Raw genomic sequence first — 21741 nt, 5'->3', positions numbered from 1 at the left:
TGAACATAGTCTAAGACCCTAACGCGTGAACGTAGTCTAAGGTCCTAACGTGAACGTAGTCTAAGACCCTAACGCGTGAACGTAGTCTAAGGTCCTAACGTGAACGTAGTCTAAGACCCTAACGCGTGAACGTAGTCTAAGACCCTAACGCGTGAACGTAGTCTAAGGCCCTAACACGTGAACGTAGTCTAAGGTCCTAACACGTGAAGATAGTCTAAGGCCCTAACACGTGAACGTAGTCTAATGTCCTAACGCGTGAACGTAGTCTAAGGTCCTAACGTGAACGTAGTCTAAGACCCTAACGCGTGAACGTAGTCTAAGGCCCTAACACGTGAACGTAGTCTAAGACCCTAACACGTGAACGTAGTCTAAGACCCTAACGCGTGAACGTAGTCTAAGACCCTAACGCGTGAACGTAGTCTAAGACCCTAACACGTGAACGTAGTCTAAGACCCGAACGCGTGAACGTAGTCTAAGACCCTAACGTGAACGTAGTCTAAGACCCTAACGCGTGAACATAGTCTAAGGTCCTAACGTGAACGTAGTCTAAGGCCCTAACGCGTGAACGTAGTCGAAGACCCTAACACGTGAACGTAGTCTAAGGTCCTAACGTGAACGTAGTCTAAGACCCTAACACGTGAACATAGTCTAAGGCCCTAACGCGTGAACATAGTCTAAGGCCCTAACGCGTGAACGTAGTCTAAGGTCCTAACGCGTGAACGTAGTCTAAGACCCTAACACGTGAACGTAGTCTAAGGTCCTAACGTGAACGTAGTCTAAGACCCTAACGCGTGAACGTAGTCTAAGACCCTAACACGTGAACGTAGTCTAAGACCCTAACGCGTGAACGTAGTCTAAGGTCCTAACGTGAACGTAGTCTAAGACCCTAACGCGTGAACGTAGTCTAAGGTCCTAACGTGAACGTAGTCTAAGACCCTAACGCGTGAACGTAGTCTAAGACCCTAACGCGTGAACGTAGTCTAAGACCCTAACGCGTGAACGTAGTCTAAGGCCCTAACGCGTGAACGTAGTCTAAGACCCTAACGCGTGAACGTAGTCTAAGACCCTAACGCGTGAACGTAGTCTAAGACCCTAACGCGTGAACGTAGTCTAAGACCCTAACGCGTGAACGTAGTCTAAGACCCTAACGCGTGAACGTAGTCTAAGGCCCTAACGCGTGAACGTAGTCTAAGGTCCTAACACGTGAACATAGTCTAAGGCCCTAACATGTGAACGTAGTCTAATGTCCTAACGCGTGAACGTAGTCTAAGGTCCTAACGTGAACGTAGTCTAAGACCCTAACACGTGAACATAGTCTAAGGCCCTAACACGTGAACGTAGTCTAAGACCCTAACACGTGAACGTAGTCTAAGGTCCTAACGTGAACGTAGTCTAAGACCCTAACACGTGAACATAGTCTAATGTCCTAACGCGTGAACGTAGTCTAAGGTCCTAACGTGAACGTAGTCTAAGACCCTAACACGTGAACATAGTCTAAGGCCCTAACACGTGAACGTAGTCTAAGACCCTAACACGTGAACGTAGTCTAAGGTCCTAACGTGAACGTAGTCTAAGACCCTAACACGTGAACATAGTCTAAGGCCCTAACGCGTGAACATAGTCTAAGGCCCTAACGCGTGAACGTAGTCTAAGACCCTAACGCGTGAACGTAGTCTAAGACCCTAACGCGTGAACGTAATCTAAGACCCTAACGCGTGAACGTAGTCTAAGACCCTAAAGCGTGAACGTAGTCTAAGACCCTAACGCGTGAACGTAGTCTTAAGGTCCTAACACGTGAACGTAGTCTAAGACCCTAACGCGTGAACGTAGTCTAAGGTCCTAACGCGTGAACGTAGTCTAAGACCCTAACACGTGAACGTAGTCTAAGGCCCTAACGCGTGAACATAGTCTAAGGCCCTAACGCGTGAACGTAGTCTAAGACCCTAACACGTGAACGTAGTCTAAGGCCCTAACGCGTGAACATAGTCTAAGGCCCTAACGCGTGAACGTAGTCTAAGACCCTAACGCGTGAACGTAGTCTAAGACCCTAACGCGTGAACGTAATCTAAGACCCTAACGCGTGAACGTAGTCTAAGGTCCTAACGCGTGAACGTAGTCTAAGACCCTAACGCGTGAACGTAGTCTAAGACCCTAACGCGTGAACGTAGTCTAAGACCCTAACACGTGAACGTAGTCTAAGACCCTAACGCGTGAACGTAGTCTTAAGGTCCTAACACGTGAACGTAGTCTAAGACCCGAACGCGTGAACGTAGTCTAAGACCCTAACGTGAACGTAGTCTAAGACCCTAACACGTGAACATAGTCTAAGGTCCTAACGTGAACGTAGTCTAAGGCCCTAACGCGTGAACATAGTCTAAGGCCCTAACACGTGAACGTAGTCTAAGACCCTAACGCGTGAACGTAGTCTAAGACCCTAACGCGTGAACGTAGTCTAAGACCCTGACACGTGAACGTAGTCTAAGGCCCTAACACGTGAACGTAGTCTAAGGCCCTAACACGTGAACGTAGTCTAAGGCCCTAACACGTGAACGTAGTCTAAGACCCTAACGCGTGAACGTAGTCTAAGACCCTAACGCGTGAACGTAGTCTAAGGTCCTAACGTGAACGTAGTCTAAGACCCTAACGCGTGAACGTAGTCTAAGGTCCTAACGTGAACGTAGTCTAAGACCCTAACGCGTGAACGTAGTCTAAGACCCTAACACGTGAACGTAGTCTAAGACCCTAACGCGTGAACGTAGTCTAAGACCCTAACGCGTGAACGTAGTCTAAGACCCTAACGCGTGAACGTAGTCTAAGGCCCTAACACGTGAACGTAGTCTAAGGTCCTAACACGTGAACATAGTCTAAGGCCCTAACACGTGAACGTAGTCTAATGTCCTAACGCGTGAACGTAGTCTAAGACCCTAACGCGTGAACGTAGTCTAAGACCCTAACACGTGAACGTCGTCTAAGGTCCTAACGTGAACGTAGTCTAAGACCCTAACACGTGAACATAGTCTAAGGCCCTAACGCGTGAACATAGTCTAAGGCCCTAACACGTGAACGTAGTCTAAGACCCTAACACGTGAACGTAGTCTAAGGTCCTAACGTGAACGTAGTCTAAGACCCTAACACGTGAACATAGTCTAAGGCCCTAACGCGTGAACATAGTCTAAGGCCCTAACGCGTGAACGTAGTCTAAGACCCTAACGCGTGAACGTAGTCTAAGACCCTAACGCGTGAACGTAGTCTAAGACCCTAACGCGTGAACGTAGTCTAAGACCCTAACGCGTGAACGTAGTCTAAGGTCCTAACGCGTGAACGTAGTCTAAGACCCTAAAGCGTGAACGTAGTCTAAGACCCTAACGCGTGAACGTAGTTTAAGACCCTAATGTGAACGTAGTCTAAGACCCTAACACGTGAACATAGTCTAAGGTCCTAACGTGAACGTAGTCTAAGACCCTAACGCGTGAACATAGTCTAAGGCCCTAACACGTGAACGTAGTCTAAGGTCCTAACGCGTGAACGTAGTCTAAGACCCTAACGCGTGAACGTAGTCTAAGACCCTAACGCGTGAACGTAGTCTAAGACCCTAACGCGTGAACGTAGTCTAAGGCCCTAACGCGTGAACGTAGTCTAAGACCCTAACACGTGAACGTAGTCTAAGGTCCTAACGTGAACGTAGTCTAAGGCCCTAACGCGTGAACATAGTCTAAGGCCCTAACGCGTGAACATAGTCTAAGGCCCTAACGCGTGAACGTAGTCTAAGACCCTAACGCGTGAACGTAGTCTAAGACCCTAACGCGTGAACGTAGTCTAAGACCCTAACGCGTGAACGTAGTCTAAGACCCTAACGCGTGAACGTAGTCTAAGGTCCTAACGCGTGAACGTAGTCTAAGACCCTAAAGCGTGAACGTAGTCTAAGACCCTAACGCGTGAACGTAGTTTAAGACCCTAATGTGAACGTAGTCTAAGACCCTAACACGTGAACATAGTCTAAGGTCCTAACGTGAACGTAGTCTAAGGCCCTAACGCGTGAACATAGTCTAAGGCCCTAACACGTGAACGTAGTCTAAGGTCCTAACGCGTGAACGTAGTCTAAGACCCTAACGCGTGAACGTAGTCTAAGACCCTAACGCGTGAACGTAGTCTAAGACCCTAACGCGTGAACGTAGTCTAAGGCCCTAACGCGTGAACGTAGTCTAAGACCCTAACACGTGAACGTAGTCTAAGGTCCTAACGTGAACGTAGTCTAAGGCCCTAACGCGTGAACATAGTCTAAGGCCCTAACACGTGAACGTAGTCTAAGGTCCTAACGCGTGAACGTAGTCTAAGGTCCTAACGCGTGAACGTAGTCTAAGGTCCTAACGCGTGAACGTAGTCTAAGGTCCTAACGCGTGAACATAGTCTAAGGCCCTGACGCGTGAACGTAGTCTAAGGTCCTAACACGTGAACGTAGTCTAAGACCCTAACGCGTGAACGTAGTCTAAGACCCGAACGCGTTAACGTAGTCTAAGGCCCTAACACGTGAACATAGTCTAAGGCCCTAACGTGAACGTAGTCTAAGGTCCTAACGCGTGAACGTAGTCTAAGGTCCTAACGCGTGAACGTAGCCTAAGACCCTAACACGTGAACGTAGTCTAAGACCCTAACACGTGAACGTAGTCTAAGGTCCTAACGTGAACGTAGTCTAAGGCCCTAACGCGTGAACATAGTCTAAGGTCCTAACACGTGAACATAGTCTAAGACCCTAACACGTGAACGTAGTCTAAGACCCTAACACGTGAACGTAGTCTAAGACCCTAACGCGTGAACGTAGTCTAAGACCCTAACACGTGAACGTAGTCTAAGACCCGAACGTGTGAACGTAGTCTAAGACCCTAATGTGAACGTAGTCTAAGACCCTAACACGTGAACATAGTCTAAGGTCCTAACGTGAACGTAGTCTAAGGCCCTAACGCGTGAACATAGTCTAATGCCCTAACCCGTGAACGTAGTCTAAGACCCTAACACGTGAACGTAGTCTAAGGTCCTAACGCGTGAATGTAGTCTAAGGTCCTAACGCGTGAACGTAGTCTTAAGGTCCTAACGCGTGAACGTAGTCTAAGGTCCTAACGCGTGAACGTAGTCTAAGGTCCTAACGCGTGAATGTAGTCTAATGCCCTAACCCGTGAACGTAGTCTAAGACCCTAACACGTGAACGTAGTCTAAGGTCCTAACGCGTGAACGTAGTCTAAGGTCCTAACGCGTGAACGTAGTCTAAGACCCTAACACGTGAACGTAGTCTAAGGTCCTAACGCGTGAATGTAGTCTAAGGTCCTAACGCGTGAACGTAGTCTAAGACCCTAACGCGTGAACGTAGTCTAAGGTCCTAACGCGTGAACATAGTCTCAGGCCCTAACACGTGAACGTAGTCTAAGACCCTAACACGTGAACGTAGTCTAAGGTCCTAACGTGAACGTAGTCTAAGGTCCTAACGTGAACGTAGTCTAAGGTCCTAACGTGAATGTAGTCTAAGACCCTAACGTGAACACAGTGCATATATGTTATAAGCTACGTGTTAATTTGCATATAGAGCGGGAAAGACACATTCTAAAGCCCTGTGTCATGTGAGACGTACTTAGAGTGCTCAGATCAGATCACCCAAAACTCATGTTAATGTCCATCTAAGACATATGGCATACACAAATGTTTGTAATCCGGTTGAAACGTATGACATGCAAGAGACAATATAAAAACAAATGGAACTGTCACAGTTGTCACATTGACATGTAAGGTGCTTGATTCACGTCGCCTCATGCTTTCTGTGATTTAATGCAATGATGAGCTTTATTTTTAACAACCTTCCCACTAAAACATTCATATCATTCATAACAAACACTGTTTTTGAATCATCAGGTCAAAGTGGACCACGTAGATATGAAGGGCTAGTTCTAAGCTGAATGAGCTTTCATGCTCAAGAAATAAAAACTCAACTAGGTTACTCAAAACTTCTTTTATTTCTTACATTAAATGGACAGAATGTTTTATAGACAACAACAGTTAGAGCCATCTAAAATAATTACATCAATAATCATCTATCTCAGATCACAAGCGATAATAGTTCATGTCAGAAATGACTGAAGGTCATCGTGGATTCATGGAACACTGACTGCTGTTGTCATCATCACCATCGTATTGCTCACATGGACACCCTGCAGTTCTTTACACGTCCTTTAAATCATCCATGATCATAGACTCACTAACCCTGTGAACTATGTGGAACAAATGTACATTAGGGTTACTGGATATAGTATCTGCAAAATGAATGTAAAAAATGTACATAATATTCATATATATTAATGACTGTAGTAAGTTAATAATCAGACAGAAATGAATGATAACAACTTTTCTGAACTGCTACACACTTGAAACACTTGCCTAAAAGCTCCACGGAACATTCAGACACCGATGACGGTCTCAAGTGTTACAGAATCAGGACAGCCTGGGCCGAGTTACAAAATCAAGAGTCTACAAATATTTAGAAAAGGTTGTGCTGTGACGGTGTTTAAGCCTTCATGCTCTACATCTTTGTATTACTTATGATCTAATCGCTTCTCACTGGACTTGTGCTCAAAGTTCAACTTCTGAAACTTAGCTCCAGTTGGCTAACAGGCCAGCTCTGTTCGGGTCCGTCTCGTCCACTCAGTAGCAGACCGTCTGGCACAATTCCCATTCCAAAAAACAAACAGACGCACATTTGTCAAACCAATCAGTTAATCTATATATTCAAAGTCTTTTCTCTTGAGAAACACGTCCAAGATCTGACCTTTGTGTTGCTTGGTGACATTTGTTTTAAGTGTGGAATGGGCTCATTGTTCCAGACGAGACTACTAACAGGCCTGACACTAACAGGGACTACTAACAGGGACTACTAACAGGCCTGACACTAACAGGGACTACTAACAGGGACTACTAACAGGCCTGACACTAACAGGGACTACTAACAGGGACTACTAACAGGCCTGACACTAACAGGGACTACTAACAGGGACTACTAACAGGCCTGACACTAACAGGGACTACTAACAGGCCTGACACTAACAGGGACTACTAACAGGGACTACTAACAGGCCTGACACTAACAGGGACTACTAACAGGGACTACTAACAGGCCTGACACTAACAGGGACTACTAACAGGGACTACTAACAGGGACTACTAACAGGCCTGACACTAACAGGGACTACTAACAGGGACTACTAACAGGCCTGACACTAACAGGGACTACTAACAGGGACTACTAACAGGCCTGACACTAACAGGGACTACTAACAGGGACTACTAACAGGCCTGACACTAACAGGGACTACTAACAGGGACTACTAACAGGCCTGACACTAACAGGGACTACTAACAGGGACTACTAACAGGCCTGACACTAACAGGGACTACTAACAGGGACTACTAACAGGGACTACTAACAGGCCTGACACTAACAGGGACTACTAACAGGGACTACTAACAGGGACTACTAACAGGCCTGACACTAACAGCTAGAAGACGCTCACGGTTTACCTCACCTGTGTGAACGACCCCACAGAGGCTGAAGGCCTGTGAACCCACAGTCAGCCTGAACTGAAGCTGAATTTACACTAACTGGCTGTTCTGTCACACGTGAGAAGCGTTAAATACGAAATGATAACCAAGTGTGGCGTGAAAATGAAAAGTAAATCTGCTTTCAAAAAATCATTTTGGCAACATATGAAGCTTTTGTTCAAGAGTCAAGTCAATGTGTTCAGAACTAAGGTTGCCAATGGCTGCTCCCATTGGAGCCACTAACAAAGAAGAAAACAATATTAGCACATTTAAGTGACATGCAGGCACTAAACAATCTATGACATTGTCATGGTCCATTTAAGATTCACATTTTTTTCTGGGCTACAACATTTCAAAAGTCATTCCTATTAAGAGCAACACAGAGTCATCACGAGGGCGTTTCTAATGGACGGCATTAAATGACATGCGGGTCTTTGCTGAACTGTGCGTTCCCTGTCTGCTGCACACACAGACAGGCTAACTGGAACCACAGCAGTGACTGAGTCAGGCAGGGGATGAAGCCAGCATATGAGCACTACAAGAAGTTCTACATAAGGCTCTGTTCTGAGCCAATAAGTGAGGTGGATCTCCCATGTCTTATTTACATTTATCTAATGCTGGAACAGCCTGACTGCAGACCTGTGAATCTCAGTCAGTCTACATGTAAGAGATGAGAATGATTCTGGGGCTTGGACACATTTCCACAGATTCATTTGACAGAAACATGAACATTCTCAGTTACTGCAGCGCTACCTAGTTGCTGCACCTGGATGCTTTTCTGGGTACAGCTCAATGGCAGCACAAGCATGAGAATATCCTCATCATCATCATTTCGGGCTAAGGGGATGAAGATTGGCTAATTGGATCTGAAACAGAGGATATATGAGATAGCTGTGTGAGTAATTGTGTAGATTGTGCTTATCATGACATGGACTTTTCTGGAGTTTCCGCCCTCTATTCTGGATCAACTCATGCAGCGTCAGTCAGGTTCCTCGAGGGCCGACATCTACTTGTGCTGGGCCAGCACGTCGTTGAAGATGTTGAGGAAGATGTGCACGTGGTACTCCTTGAAAACCAGAGCTGGACGGAAACGGATCGACCGATCCCCACACCCTCCCAGGAGGACACCTTCCAATGAGAAACACTGTTACAGGGTATCCACGCGGCTCAATCAGTGCTCTGTCACCCACCTTCATACGGGTAAACACAAGAGCCTATTTCTGTTCATGTGTCAATCAAACATGTGACAGTGTGATGATGTAATCGGTCTATTTGATGGAGCCATTAGCAGTGAGACTAGAGCCGTCACTCTTCAGCTCTAGAATCCATGCCTTGAGGGTGTATGCCTGTCATGTTGCAGTTTACATCCATGTCTGTCCAAATGTCATCACTTCATCATTTTTATGCTCGTGGTCATTTTTGGGAAATTGTCATCATTACCATGTACATTTTTGTGAGGTCACAGTGACCTTTGACCAACAAAGTCTAATCAGTTCATCCTTTAGTCCAAGTGGACGTTTTTAAAGCCATCATCATCATCATCATCATCATCATCATCATCATCATCATCATCATCATGAGATGTGTGCCGAGACAGAAAACAGACCAGAATGATTGATGCAATAAATGTGTGGAAACAAATAGGCCGGTGTGGCATATGAGTCATTGTAAATATACAGTATATACACATACATTATATATATATGTATGTATATATTACAGTAGGGATGACAGGTGTGTATGTTAGCAAGAATGACTTTGTCCCAATTGCAAATTGAAATTGCGGCGTACTGCGCTTCCCAGGAGTTTGGACTGGCAAGTTGGTACTGTAAGGAAGCAGAAGTACTCTGTAGGTATGAAATGAGAACTGGTGGTGGACTTCATACCTTTGTCTCTGGCCTTCAGCAGGATGCTGCTGCGTGTTGCATCATCACAGATATCAATGGCACAGAAGGTCCCCTGTCCTCGAGCTCGACTCAGAAGGCCGGGGTACTGAGCCTGAGGACCAGACGCACGGAGGTCAAGTTCACATACACAGAGGTCAAGTTCACATACACAGAGGTCAAGTTCACATACACATAGGTCATGTTCACATACATGTAGGTCATGTTCACATACACATACACATAGGTCATGTTCACATACACATAGGTCATGTTCACATACACATACACATAGGTCATGTTCACATACATGTAGGTCATGTTCACATACATGTAGGTCATGTTCACATACATGTAGGTCATGTTCACATACACATACACATAGGTCATGTTCACATACACATAGGTCATGTTCACATACACATAGGTCATGTTCACATACACATAGGTCATGTTCACATACATGTAGGTCATGTTCACATACACATACACATAGGTCATGTTCACATACACATACACATAGGTCATGTTCACATACACATAGGTCATGTTCACATACACATAGGTCATGTTCACATACATGTAGGTCATGTTCACATACACATACACATAGGTCATGTTCACATACACATACACATAGGTCATGTTCACATACACATAGGTCATGTTCACATACACATAGGTCATGTTCACATACATGTAGGTCATGTTCACATACACATACACATAGGTCATGTTCACATACACATACACATAGGTCATGTTCACATACACATAGGTCATGTTCACATACATGTAGGTCATGTTCACATACACATAGGTCATGTTCACATACACATAGGTCATGTTCACATACATGTAGGTCATGTTCACATACATGTAGGTCATGTTCACATACATGTAGGTCATGTTCACATACACATACATGTAGGTCATGTTCACATACATGTAGGTCATGTTGACATACATGTAGGTCATGTTCACATACATGTAGGTCATGTTCACATACATGTAGGTCATGTTCACATACATGTAGGTCATGTTCACATACACATACACATAGGTCATGTTCACATACACATAGGTCATGTTCACATACACATACACATAGGTCATGTTCACATACACATACACATAGGTCATGTTCACATACACATAGGTCATGTTCACATACATGTAGGTCATGTTCACATACACATAGGTCATGTTCACATACACATACACATAGGTCATGTTCACATACACATAGGTCATGTTCACATACACATAGGTCATGTTCACATACATGTAGGTCATGTTCACATACACATAGGTCATGTTCACATACACATAGGTCATGTTCACATACATGTAGGTCATGTTCACATACACATAGGTCATGTTCACATACATGTAGGTCATGTTCACATACATGTAGGTCATGTTCACATACACATACATGTAGGTCATGTTCACATACATGTAGGTCATGTTGACATACATGTAGGTCATGTTCACATACACATACATGTAGGTCATGTTCACATACACATAGGTCATGTTCACATACATGTAGGTCATGTTCACATACATGTAGGTCATGTTCACATACACATACATGTAGGTCATGTTCACATACATGTAGGTCATGTTGACATACATGTAGGTCATGTTCACATACACATACATGTAGGTCATGTTGTATGTAAAATCTGAATTGAAGCCAGTAACATTTCTCTCTGTCAGGTAAATGTAGTAGAATTACACAATATAGTAAAAAGTTGAGTTGCATGTTTTTTAGAGCTTGGGGCCTTTTGTATGGTATTTCAAGGTACAATGAGTTAGAATGGTAACATAATTCAATAATTTCAGTATGTAAACATGTGTGGTGCAACACAGTATGTCATGGCAGGTGTGTTGCTGAGGACCAAGACAGCGCAGAGTTGAGTGTGGAGTTGTTTGTGCAGTTCTCCAGAAATCTGCGAGCAGCAACATCACAAACATTCAGCTCGTTCTGAACAGGCATGTTTTCAACGTTTTCTCTGGCGTGACAAAACACAAGAATTTGCTCACTTTGAGATATGTGGCTAAGTAGGCTTAACAGTGGTGTGTGTGTGTGTGTGTGTGTATACGTGTGTGTGTGTGTGTGTGTGTGTGTGGTGAAGGAGATCAGACCTGTTCTCAGAGCCACAGAAACAGAGGCAACAATAAAATAAAATAACAATAAAATCCATGTAAACCATATATTGTGATCCACTAACCTCACTAGTTTGGTGCAAATAAAACAAAGTGCACCGTTACACACACACACACACACACACACACACACACACACACACACACACACACACACACTACCTGAAGCTCATGAAGGCCGTTTTGCAGGGCTTTTCCAGAGCGGGTCACCTCCTCCAGAAGGTTCTCTCTGCGAATCACATTGAGAACCTCAGCCAGGAGCAAGTTCTTTGTTGGGTCACCCATCCAGGTGTTGAAGATGCGGTACGCCTGAAAAAAGACAACACATACACAAGCAAACACACCTGTAATTAAAAAACAATCTCACCAAACATCTTTTAGTATCTAAAAGTGACGACAGCTTCAATCATGTTACGTCTACATTACTGTGTATGTTTGTCTAAATGAACATCACAGTCACAACGTGAGGTTGTAAATACGTAGTTGACACTGTACATCATGGCAACACATTGGAGTAAAGAAAGCAGTGTACTACAAGACAACGTAGATGGCTCTCACCAAACAGTCACCAAAAGTATTAGAACTTAGCAACAGGCTCAACGTTCATTTACTACATTTAAAGAAATACTATAGAATAAACTGAAATACACAGAACAACATACACAGTTGCACTACTTCTATACATTTCAGACCAGCCATTCAGATGTGGCTCCACTTCCTGTTACATGCAGGCTCATTATAATATACCGCCCCCCATCTGAGAACTACGGCTTTAAAACTACAGACCGACAGAGGTACAGGTTTAAAGTAAGCATGTTAACTGGTGGTTGACGTCCAATAACAAGGCACGGAATAACGGCGTCTCTGGCTGCAAAGCACTCAGCTGTGGGGCCAGTGAGGTGTCAACAGTCAGCGGTCAGTCACTGGCAGGCGTTTTGAGAAAGTCTGAGTCTCTGCAACCATGAGAGGGCCTTGAGCATGCAGCCATAAACGAGCACCTAAAACATAATGCAGTTTGATGCCGTGCACAGACACAAAGGTGCACACGCACGACTGACCTCATTATTTCCTAGCTCAGATGACAAGCTAAAACCTGTATGTGATGTATTAAATATGACCAATATAACAATGACTGACCTTATCAGCCTGTAGTTCGTCTTTGTGGTAGTAGCCACCAGTGAGAAGCTTCTTGCTGAAGGACACGATGTCAGCAGGGTCATCCATGCCCCAGTGCTCATGAGCCCACAGCTTCCCTGTGTTCCCTCCACCGGTCTGGACTTCATCCACGTGGAAAGCACAGCCGTGCTGGGGAGGTAAAGGGGTAACGGAGTGAGCTACGGAAAAGTGAACAAGGTCAAGAGACCGCGAAAGCAGTAGGAGGAGAGGAAGGAAATGAGAAGTGTTTCACTCATTGACAGGAGAGTCAATGTTAAGAAGCTCGAGTAGGAAGTGTCCATCAGGAGGAGCACTGACTCAGGACCAGACTGCACTGATATTATCATGTCCGTTATGAGGTCCACAAGCAGGAACGGCAGAATCCCAGCAGCTGGACATACAATGGTGGACTTTACTACAGTCCAAATACAACATTTCACAAGGAATCTTGTATCAAAAACACAAAGTTTGACCAAAACACAAAATGAGATTGTTTGGTTCAAAGTTACAGTACTGTCCACTGGCTTCCTGTAGCTGCTCGCAACGGTTCAGGTTCAGTTTTAGGTCCGAGTCCCTGTTGTTCGTTCACTAGGTTCTGTATAATGAATGTCAGGTCGTCCGCCGTCACTCTGAGCCTCATGTCTCCTGTGGAGGCAGGTACTGAGGCACTTCTCCTCTGAAGGTAGGTAGACGGTGGCTTGGCTTGTACAAGACACATGAATATAAACCAGACAATACCAGACCCAGCTTCAGTGTCGAATGTCCTAGAAGAGTGTGCCTCTCTCTGAACACAGGCATCATTAGTGACCTCGCTCCAGCTCGCGGTGCTCAAAGGGTTCCTGCTCTTTCGGGGCTCCCCTGCCTCCCTGTCTCTTCATTAGTACTCTGTATATAGGTGAGTAAAGACGTCGTGGTGGAGAGCAGGTACAGAGTTATCATGGTGGACATGGATCCATGTCATGTCAACACAGTGGTGTCTACAGGTAGTGAACCAGCATATTATAGAAGGAAAAACATCAATATTAAAATGACATTGTGATATGAAACTATAGGTCGTCTTAGATTTTGGACATCACAATATGATTTTAAAGGCTTCATAACAGTGACTTGGTGCCTTTACCTACTTACTCATTATATCCACATTACTATATTTTATGAAAGCACCAATGATCAACCCCACAATATGTTCACAACATCGATGTCGAGGTTTTACTTTAACATTGTCCTGATACAGTATTCGATGTCTGCATATCGTCCAGCACTACAGTATTCATTGAGTGCCATAGTGATCACTGTTACCTTGCGTGCGATGTTGCGGAGGCTTTTGAAGAAGTCTGGGGAGGCGTGGTTATCTCCACCTTCAGCCTGGATCGGTTCAATCACGATCCCAGCCACAGGCTTCCCCTTCTGCCTCCACTTCACGATCAGGTCCTCCACCTGGGGAGGGGGGGGACAGGGGGGACAGGGGACGTAATGTATCATGATGGGACAAATACTGCATCCTGCTCATGTACACGCATACTGCAGGGACGCGTCATCAGCACCGTCACAGCAAACAGTGACAGCCTGCCAGCAACGATATGAATGGATGATTGAATTATAACGTGGAGTGAACGTATTGAAGACACGTTCAACCGTCCAGCTTCAGTTTGAATTATGTTAATACAGTTATCTAACAATTAGAAAGAAAAGTATTTTAGGATAAAAGCCTACTTTGTTAAGGGTGAGTGAGTGAATACATGTCCTGTAGGACCTCTGTGTTGGCTGACTGTGACTGGGTGACTCCTCCTACCTCCTCCAGACAGCGAGCCTCCTCCTGGGCGTTCTCTCTGGTGAACTCCTCCAGCGGGTACTGCAGTTTGGGAAACGGAGCGATCGGCCAATCGAACGATGGCACATCCAGCTTGTGGATCGCTTTAGAGTGCGTCGTTGCCAAGCAACCTTAACGAGGCAAAAACATGGTGTTAGCCGTGAATCTACGATGCTGCGGTAATAAGTCAGCCGCTGTGTTCACCGTGTCGTGGTGGTGTGCTTCAGGTTCATGTCTTAATACTGCCAGATTTAGGCGATTTTCACTAACTAACGTTTCATATAAGATAGTAATATGAAACGGGACTTGATGCTGTGATACTGTTGGACACATTGCTATTAAATAGGTTTGATTCATGTTTTATGTCAAATGTCTACACTCTCATCTTTTCACGTAACTTGACCTGCGTTAGCTGCAGGAAGCTTAAAGTTCAGATTGTCTCAAAGCTCCCTCAGATACTGAGCCACACTCGAGGTGATTATTCAAAATCTGTAATTCAAAAGTAATTCTAACATCAACGACATTTATCAAAAGTCACAACAGAAGCGATGGATAACATACCCATGGTTCTTCCATGGAACGCTCCCATGAAAGATAAAATACTGAGCTCTGGACAACCTGGGACCTGAGACAGACGACGAGGAGGACGCACATATTTAGTAGAATCTATCTGGACATCTCTAAATACTGTGACACGCAGAGAAAGCTCCTTCAGTCACCTGGTTGATCATGCAGGAGCTGAGGTCTTCATCAGACGGGGTGTTGTGGCCTCGCTCCTTGTTCTACAGCAAGCACACACATGAAGCTACGTTTACGCCTGGTTGTTGGGATCACATTCATCAGATATCAGAACAATAAGCATCTTTAAGAAATAGAATGGTGTACACGATGAAAGTAACCAGCTAGAAGATACACGTTCTTGCAGCACATCAGGTTGCATCTCAATTGAAAAGTCACTCTTAATGAATTCATCAGGCTCAATCAGCGATGGTGATTTATCCTCTGGAGACAACGAACGATATTCCAAAGTTATGGTGTAACCAGCAGACATCCAGAGGACAGATAATGGACCGCCGGGCCTTTTCTGCTCTGTGCCAAGGTTACTGTCGATAAGCCGCTTAGCAACTCCAGACTCGAGGAGGGAGTCATTACAACGGTCATAAACATACGAGTCAGTAAATGAGATCTTTTAACACATCCTAAGCATTTTCTGGAGCAGTGGGCTGCTGTGTAGCGACCGGGAGAAGCACTAATAATAGCAGTAGTAGTAGTAGTAGTAGTAGCAGTAGTAGCAGCAGTACTCACTCACCCTGTACCAGATAAACATCGCTTTGAAAGCATTCTCATTGGAGCACGAGCCACAGGCCATGGTCTGAACACGAGACATCCCACTGGGAGCCACCTGGCAGGAGGGAAGACTTCATGTAGTACTGTTGTTCATCTTCAGAGGACATACACTGTTATCACAACAACATGAACACCACTATCCCTCTGTGTGTGTGCATGTTACTAACTGAGAGAAGACTTTCAGTGAGTTTCTCTGGAAAGTTCTCCGGAGGCAGGATTCCCAGGGCGGGTCGGTTCACGAGAGTACTCTGAAAGACAGAACGAGCACAGCTAACGCTTTATACCGAGGGACACTCAGCTGTGTCCACACTGTGTCCACACTGTGTCCACGCTGTGTCCACACTGTGTCCACGCTGTGACGTGGGAGGGTGAATAACGTGGGAGCTCCATTCATTGACCACAGACATCGTTGACTACAAAGCATGGCTGTGTGATTTACATACATCACCTATTGTCCAAATAAAGTCCAAATACAAGTCAGACATGATGGGACATCGGTGACTGCTCAATGCAGTACTCCACTCTGAGCCACACTGTCATGCAGTGTTTTCCCATGATGCCCTTAGATTGCACAAGCACCACAGCCCCTTGTTTGGTCATATTTTGGGATAATCCCGTTTGGAGTTGAGCTTTACTAGGACAGTAGTGGAACAGCTGAAACCAGGAGCATCTCGATTCAAATGAGGGTGAATTTCACAACCGTGGTTGTGTTACTGTAACAAATCAATACACAACATACTGTCACTGCAGTGATGATACACATGATCTTGAATGTGGAAGACCTACCAGGTTGTTTGGATTGGACATCAGTTTGAGGAGAGCAGGGTGGTTGTAGCCTGAGGGAGGACAGAGTGAGAGTGGGCATGGGCGTAGGAAGCACTGAGAATGTGATGGGACGCTCTAGCTCCGCTGTGCTCAGAGTAGACGTCATTTAACAGGTGGTGGACACATTTATACCGGCAAAAGAAACAGCATGGCTACATTTAGCGTTTTCATCCAGAGGAAGTGTTTGGAGCCAGATCACATGTTTGAAGATATTAATAATGATTGAACACATAGAACCAAAACAAAGCTCATGAACCATGAAGATGACACGATCAATCGCTAACAACGGCTAAGGAGGGCTGATGCTCCGTTCCTTTCATACGATTATCAGGTGTCCGTAGGAGCAATGAAAACATGCGGTGTGGACTTTCATCGATTTGGCCCCTCAGAAAACAAGCAGCATGGATCCGTGATGGAAGTGGGCGTCCTCAGCTGGAGCCCGTGCTCAGCTGGAGCCCGTCCTCAGCTGGAGCCCGTGCTCAGCTGGAGCCCGTCCTCAGCTGGAGCCCGTGCTCAGCGCTGTCAGTCTGTGTTTGTAAAGCGGGTTGATCTGGATGTGCAACACCTGGAGGCTATAGAGTCCTAATGATGAGCTTCACGTCCGGAGTGATAATGGAGACGATGGATTGCAGGCTTGTTGGGTTTCATTGCTGCAGTATTCATGTTACCAGGCTGTTCTAGTTGAGCAGTCTGCTGAAGAGCTCAGCACAGATGCCATGATCACGTGCACGGCAGAACTCCTGAGTTCTGTCAGAACTCCTAAGTTCTGTCAGAACATCGTTATGAGAATAGACAGGATTTTGCCTTGATTTGGATAATGTTCTGATGAGCACAGGTTGTACATGTGTTCCCCTCAGTAGAAAGGAATTAAGGACTTCAAAGGGAATTTTTCAGATGTATTAGTATATTTAAAATATTAATATCCGAGTCATATTTGAATATATTTTCATGCTGACTGACTTATTTCAAAGAGACTTATGAGACTATTTTCTGTCATACACAAGATTTGTAGCGCTGCTTTTGTGTGATTCTCTAAACACTCACAGATATTTGTTTATTGTCTAAGTATTTCATTTTTTCTTCCAAAATCATTGAATTCTTTGAATGTTTCAGAAGATTACCAAGACGTGTGTCACATGTGCGTTGGTGGTTCGGTCTACTACGTCGTGTGATGCACTGCGGGGGGTTCTGGCGGGGGAGGGGGGGCACATATGGCAGAGTCATAGGTCATGCATGTTTCAGACACAGTACAGTTGAGTGATGACGTGGTGCGTTACAGCTGGTAGTATGAAGAACAACATGTCAGCGCTGATGTCTGCCCTGTTTTCTGTGCACATGGCAATAAAGTTTTGAATCCTGAATCTTACCTAAACGAATGTGGCTGCCTTACATAAGCTGTTCCACTTCCAACCAGCAGAGCGCAGTGAGGCACAGTGAAGCGCTCCACTTGTCTCTACCTTGTATTCTCTGTGCCTTGAATTCTTCCTCTGGGGTTGAATGACTTGTTTGCTAGTAAGAGTGATGAACAGGTCTGCAACTAGACGCCCAGCAGGCAGAGACTAGAGTAGACCAGCAGTACGCTGTTATGTAACTCAAAATCCTTCTATCCACTGATGTCCAGCTCAGCTCCAGACAAAGAAACATCACAACCAATGAACCATTCCTACAGCACAGTTTGCCTTTCTGAGCTCAAATACACAGAGAACCCTGAAGGCAGAAATCAAGCAAACGGCGTCTCACAGCCGCTCTGTGTCACTGTTGACTGAGCTCCAGAGAAAACAGGAAACAAGGGCGGCTATGAATGCTGGAGGTCCAACAACTCCGGGGACTTCATCACGATGACAAACAGGCACAAGACGTCCATTCTCTCTCTTTCTGTTTGAATTCACCGATATACAACACCTTCACTTCTGTAAAGACCTCACGGCTCTGAGAGTGCAGCCAGTGCTTTTATCAATTAAAGGAAGGTTGGGGTAAAGCCCTGAGACATCCTCGTCACCGTGAGGGGTAGGCTAGAACCGCTGGTCTGGTTTGTCTTGAACAGATCTACGTAGTCCTATGTATTCTGAGAACGTAAGCAATTGTTAGGAGCTCCTGAACTCCGGCCCTTTCAGCTACTGAATTAATTAAGTGTGTGAATTCATGGCTCCAACAGAACCCCTTCTGTCAGGGAGGCCCCCCCCCCCCCGAGGCCTGGAGCTGAAACCACAAATCATGTTAATCAGACCGGAATGCTGCAGCCGACTGGAGCGCTGGTTAGTCTTTGAACAAAGAGAGCAGGAGGGCATTTTCTGAACCTGGACATTTGTCTTTGAGATATGTTACCATGAAGCATCTAGAGTCTACTGTTGGCAGTGAAGGTAGAGGAAGTTCCCTTTTCTACCGGTAGACCCCCGCTAACAAGCACAACAGTAGTCGAGCAGAACCCGCAAAGCCCCCGGGTCGAATTAAGACTAAATCTCTACATCTGCATCTGATCTGGATCAAGTGAAGCGCAGACTAGAATGCAGAACCCATGCATTTTAATCAGACCAGCCAGACCACGGGAACCACGGGAACCTCTGTGAACGTGGGTCATTACTCGGGGGCAGCTCCACATGCACGTCTTACTGTCATTGCACTCTAGAACCAGCTGTGGCAAATGAGCGGAGCGCTGCAACAGGAGGTGGAGCAGACGCACGAGAGAGCTCAGTGAAGAAAGGTGCAGGTTGTGGCGCCTGGACTAGCCCAGATACCGATCCCTAGCATCCGCTCTGGACTCTATTTTATATATTATAATATTACAAAATCCACAAGTTTCACAAATGGGTTTGTTGGGTACATTTAATGTACTGCTGTGTCCAGAATTCCCTAAACTCTGACCGATGTTTGCGAGCAGAATGCGGTCAAGCACTGAAGTTTGGCCGCTTCTTGCCTTTGATCAACACAAATACATGAGAGTAACCAATACAGTAGAAACACTAGTGCCCGGGTGGTGACCTGCCAGCTCTCCAGCTACACTTCTTCACAATACGTACGGGTACCGTAGAGAAACATGGATACGTGGTGATGAAGGACTTCACCCACACACGGAGCACTTGCTACTAACCGATTGGGATGGAGGAGATCTGAGTGTAGATATCCAGCATGCGGTTTCCGTCCACATCCACCAGGTAGTTCCCCCTGCTCTCGTCATAGTTACAGAAGAAGTTGACCGCACCAACGTTCTGTGAATAGATGTGTTCTGTATTAAGCATAGTGTTCAGAAGAATCCAGTCCTCCTGCATTAACACGGCAGCAGACACTCAAACACAAGTAATCATACTGTGGGAATAAAAGTCCAACATTCTGCTGAATGTTACCTAGAGACATTATATATATATATATATATATATATATATATATATATATATATATATTATACACACACACACACAAAACCTTCAACTCACCTGAATGTCTCCCAGCTGCTTCGTCAGCTCCTACAGAAAAGAAAGTCAGTTATACTGAGTAATACCTGAAGAAAGGATAGAGTGTGTGTGTGTGTGTGTGTGTGTGTTACTTCTGATCGTGGTCCAGGAACTGAAGTTTTCATGGAGGGTCCATCGTAGTCAAACTCCACCTGGGTCTTTGGTGCCGCCTTACTGACATATCGACACCCTGGTGGAGAAAACAGAGAAACAATAATAACTTAGACACACACACACACACACACACACACACACTTACAGACGGAGACAGTGAGTGTGTTTACATGCTGCTACTACCCCGGTTATGATCAGGGTTTTGGTTATGTGCATATTAACATCATATATTGGTTTGTAGGGTTAACACTAAACATCAATATAGTTATTAAAACATGCGGGCGCTCTAAACGTCATGGACAGATGAAATGAAACCAGTTAGCTACGTTAGCGTCTTTAGCACCGAGGGGAGGGCTGGTCCAGAAACATGCCATCACTACTGACTGACAGCGCTCTCAATAAAGATTCATTCAAACGCTCCACCAGCGTGCACAAAGTGACCCAGCCTGCAGCTTGTGTTGTCACGGTGACGGCCTTTCGGCTCTTTTAACAGAAGGTGAGATTTAAATATTTTAGCTGCCAGCTTATGGCTGTGTTCTGGTGTGGCGTTGGCCTATGGCTCATGTTAGCCGTCTCTGTGTTCACTGTGACGGTCCGGGACATCTTCGATGAGACTGTTTGTTGGACTGAGAATGTTTTCCGTCTCTGCTTCCCGGGAGGAGAGCGCGGCGTGGCTCCGGAGCTTCAGGAGAGTCCCAGTGGCTGTGAGGCGCTGGGTCTAAGCTGCGCTTGTTGGTCTGGTGAGGAGTCCCAAAGGTTCACACCTGTTCTACCACTGTGGAGTGAATCCAGTAAACAAAGCACATGAGAGGTACGTCCTCCCATGTTGGACCGGGGACAGAATGGACGCTGCAGTGACTCGCTATCGCCTCTCCGGGTACTAGACAGGACGGCCGCGGCTAGCTGGTTAGCGTGCTCACTTCAGCGGATATTCATAACGTCAACACTGTAAGCTCTTCACAGTCTGCCTATTGATGATTGACAGGAGAGGTGACCTGTGAGCCGACGGCCTCCGAGGAGCCAGAACGTTGATCCTGGTCCACAAGTCCTGCTTCAGGCCAGTCAAACATTTACAGTGATTACACACTGTACTTTTAGACTTCAAGACCAATCCAGGACATCAGAAATGACACATCGGTGGTCTTAACAGCCCCGTTCAGAGTAAATCAGTTTGAAACGATATTCAAAACAGACGAGAGTAAAGCACAGGAAAGCTCTCAGGTCTACTAGCACTTCTACATCGATCTACAAGACAACATTACAGCAAAGCTCCATGACTGGACCTGGTGAAACGCTGCTACTTGAAGAGGGTTGGATTTACCTGGAGCACTGAGCCACAGGTTCTTCTGCAGGGAGAGAGCAAAGTGACGGCTGATCAGGGAGGACGCCATGACACGACTGTCCA

At 45.5% G+C, this 21741-nt stretch overlaps 1 protein-coding gene across 2 annotated transcripts in view; it reads right to left on the bottom strand.

Annotated features, from left to right (window-relative positions):
• Positions 1-5980: 5980 nt before the first annotated feature.
• Positions 5981-21741, bottom strand: part of abat (4-aminobutyrate aminotransferase) — a 26193-nt gene continuing 10432 nt past the window's right edge. For both annotated transcript variants that reach the window (XM_068724753.1, XM_068724754.1), the window contains exons 2-16: positions 21658-21741; positions 20315-20412; positions 20205-20234; positions 19862-19979; positions 16735-16784; positions 16116-16196; positions 15911-16003; positions 15321-15383; positions 15163-15226; positions 14584-14732; positions 14091-14228; positions 12774-12941; positions 11799-11945; positions 9465-9576; positions 5981-8706 (exon numbers count right to left, since the gene is read on the bottom strand). The exon at positions 21658-21741 is cut by the window's right edge and continues 56 nt beyond it. In XM_068724753.1, coding sequence (XP_068580854.1) covers positions 8585-8706; positions 9465-9576; positions 11799-11945; positions 12774-12941; positions 14091-14228; positions 14584-14732; positions 15163-15226; positions 15321-15383; positions 15911-16003; positions 16116-16196; positions 16735-16784; positions 19862-19979; positions 20205-20234; positions 20315-20412; positions 21658-21727 — 1503 coding nt within the window. In that variant the 5' untranslated portion in view covers positions 21728-21741 and the 3' untranslated portion in view covers positions 5981-8584. The remainder of the gene's footprint in view (positions 8707-9464; positions 9577-11798; positions 11946-12773; positions 12942-14090; positions 14229-14583; positions 14733-15162; positions 15227-15320; positions 15384-15910; positions 16004-16115; positions 16197-16734; positions 16785-19861; positions 19980-20204; positions 20235-20314; positions 20413-21657) is intronic.

Source organism: Cebidichthys violaceus, unplaced genomic scaffold (assembly GCF_023349555.1).
Source record: "Cebidichthys violaceus isolate CVI_PGR_0920_01 unplaced genomic scaffold, fCebVio1.0.p SCAF_32, whole genome shotgun sequence".
Taxonomy (NCBI): domain Eukaryota; kingdom Metazoa; phylum Chordata; class Actinopteri; order Perciformes; family Stichaeidae; genus Cebidichthys; species Cebidichthys violaceus.
Note: the sequence above shows the minus strand (reverse complement) of the source record. Positions and strands in the feature narration are given on the sequence as shown.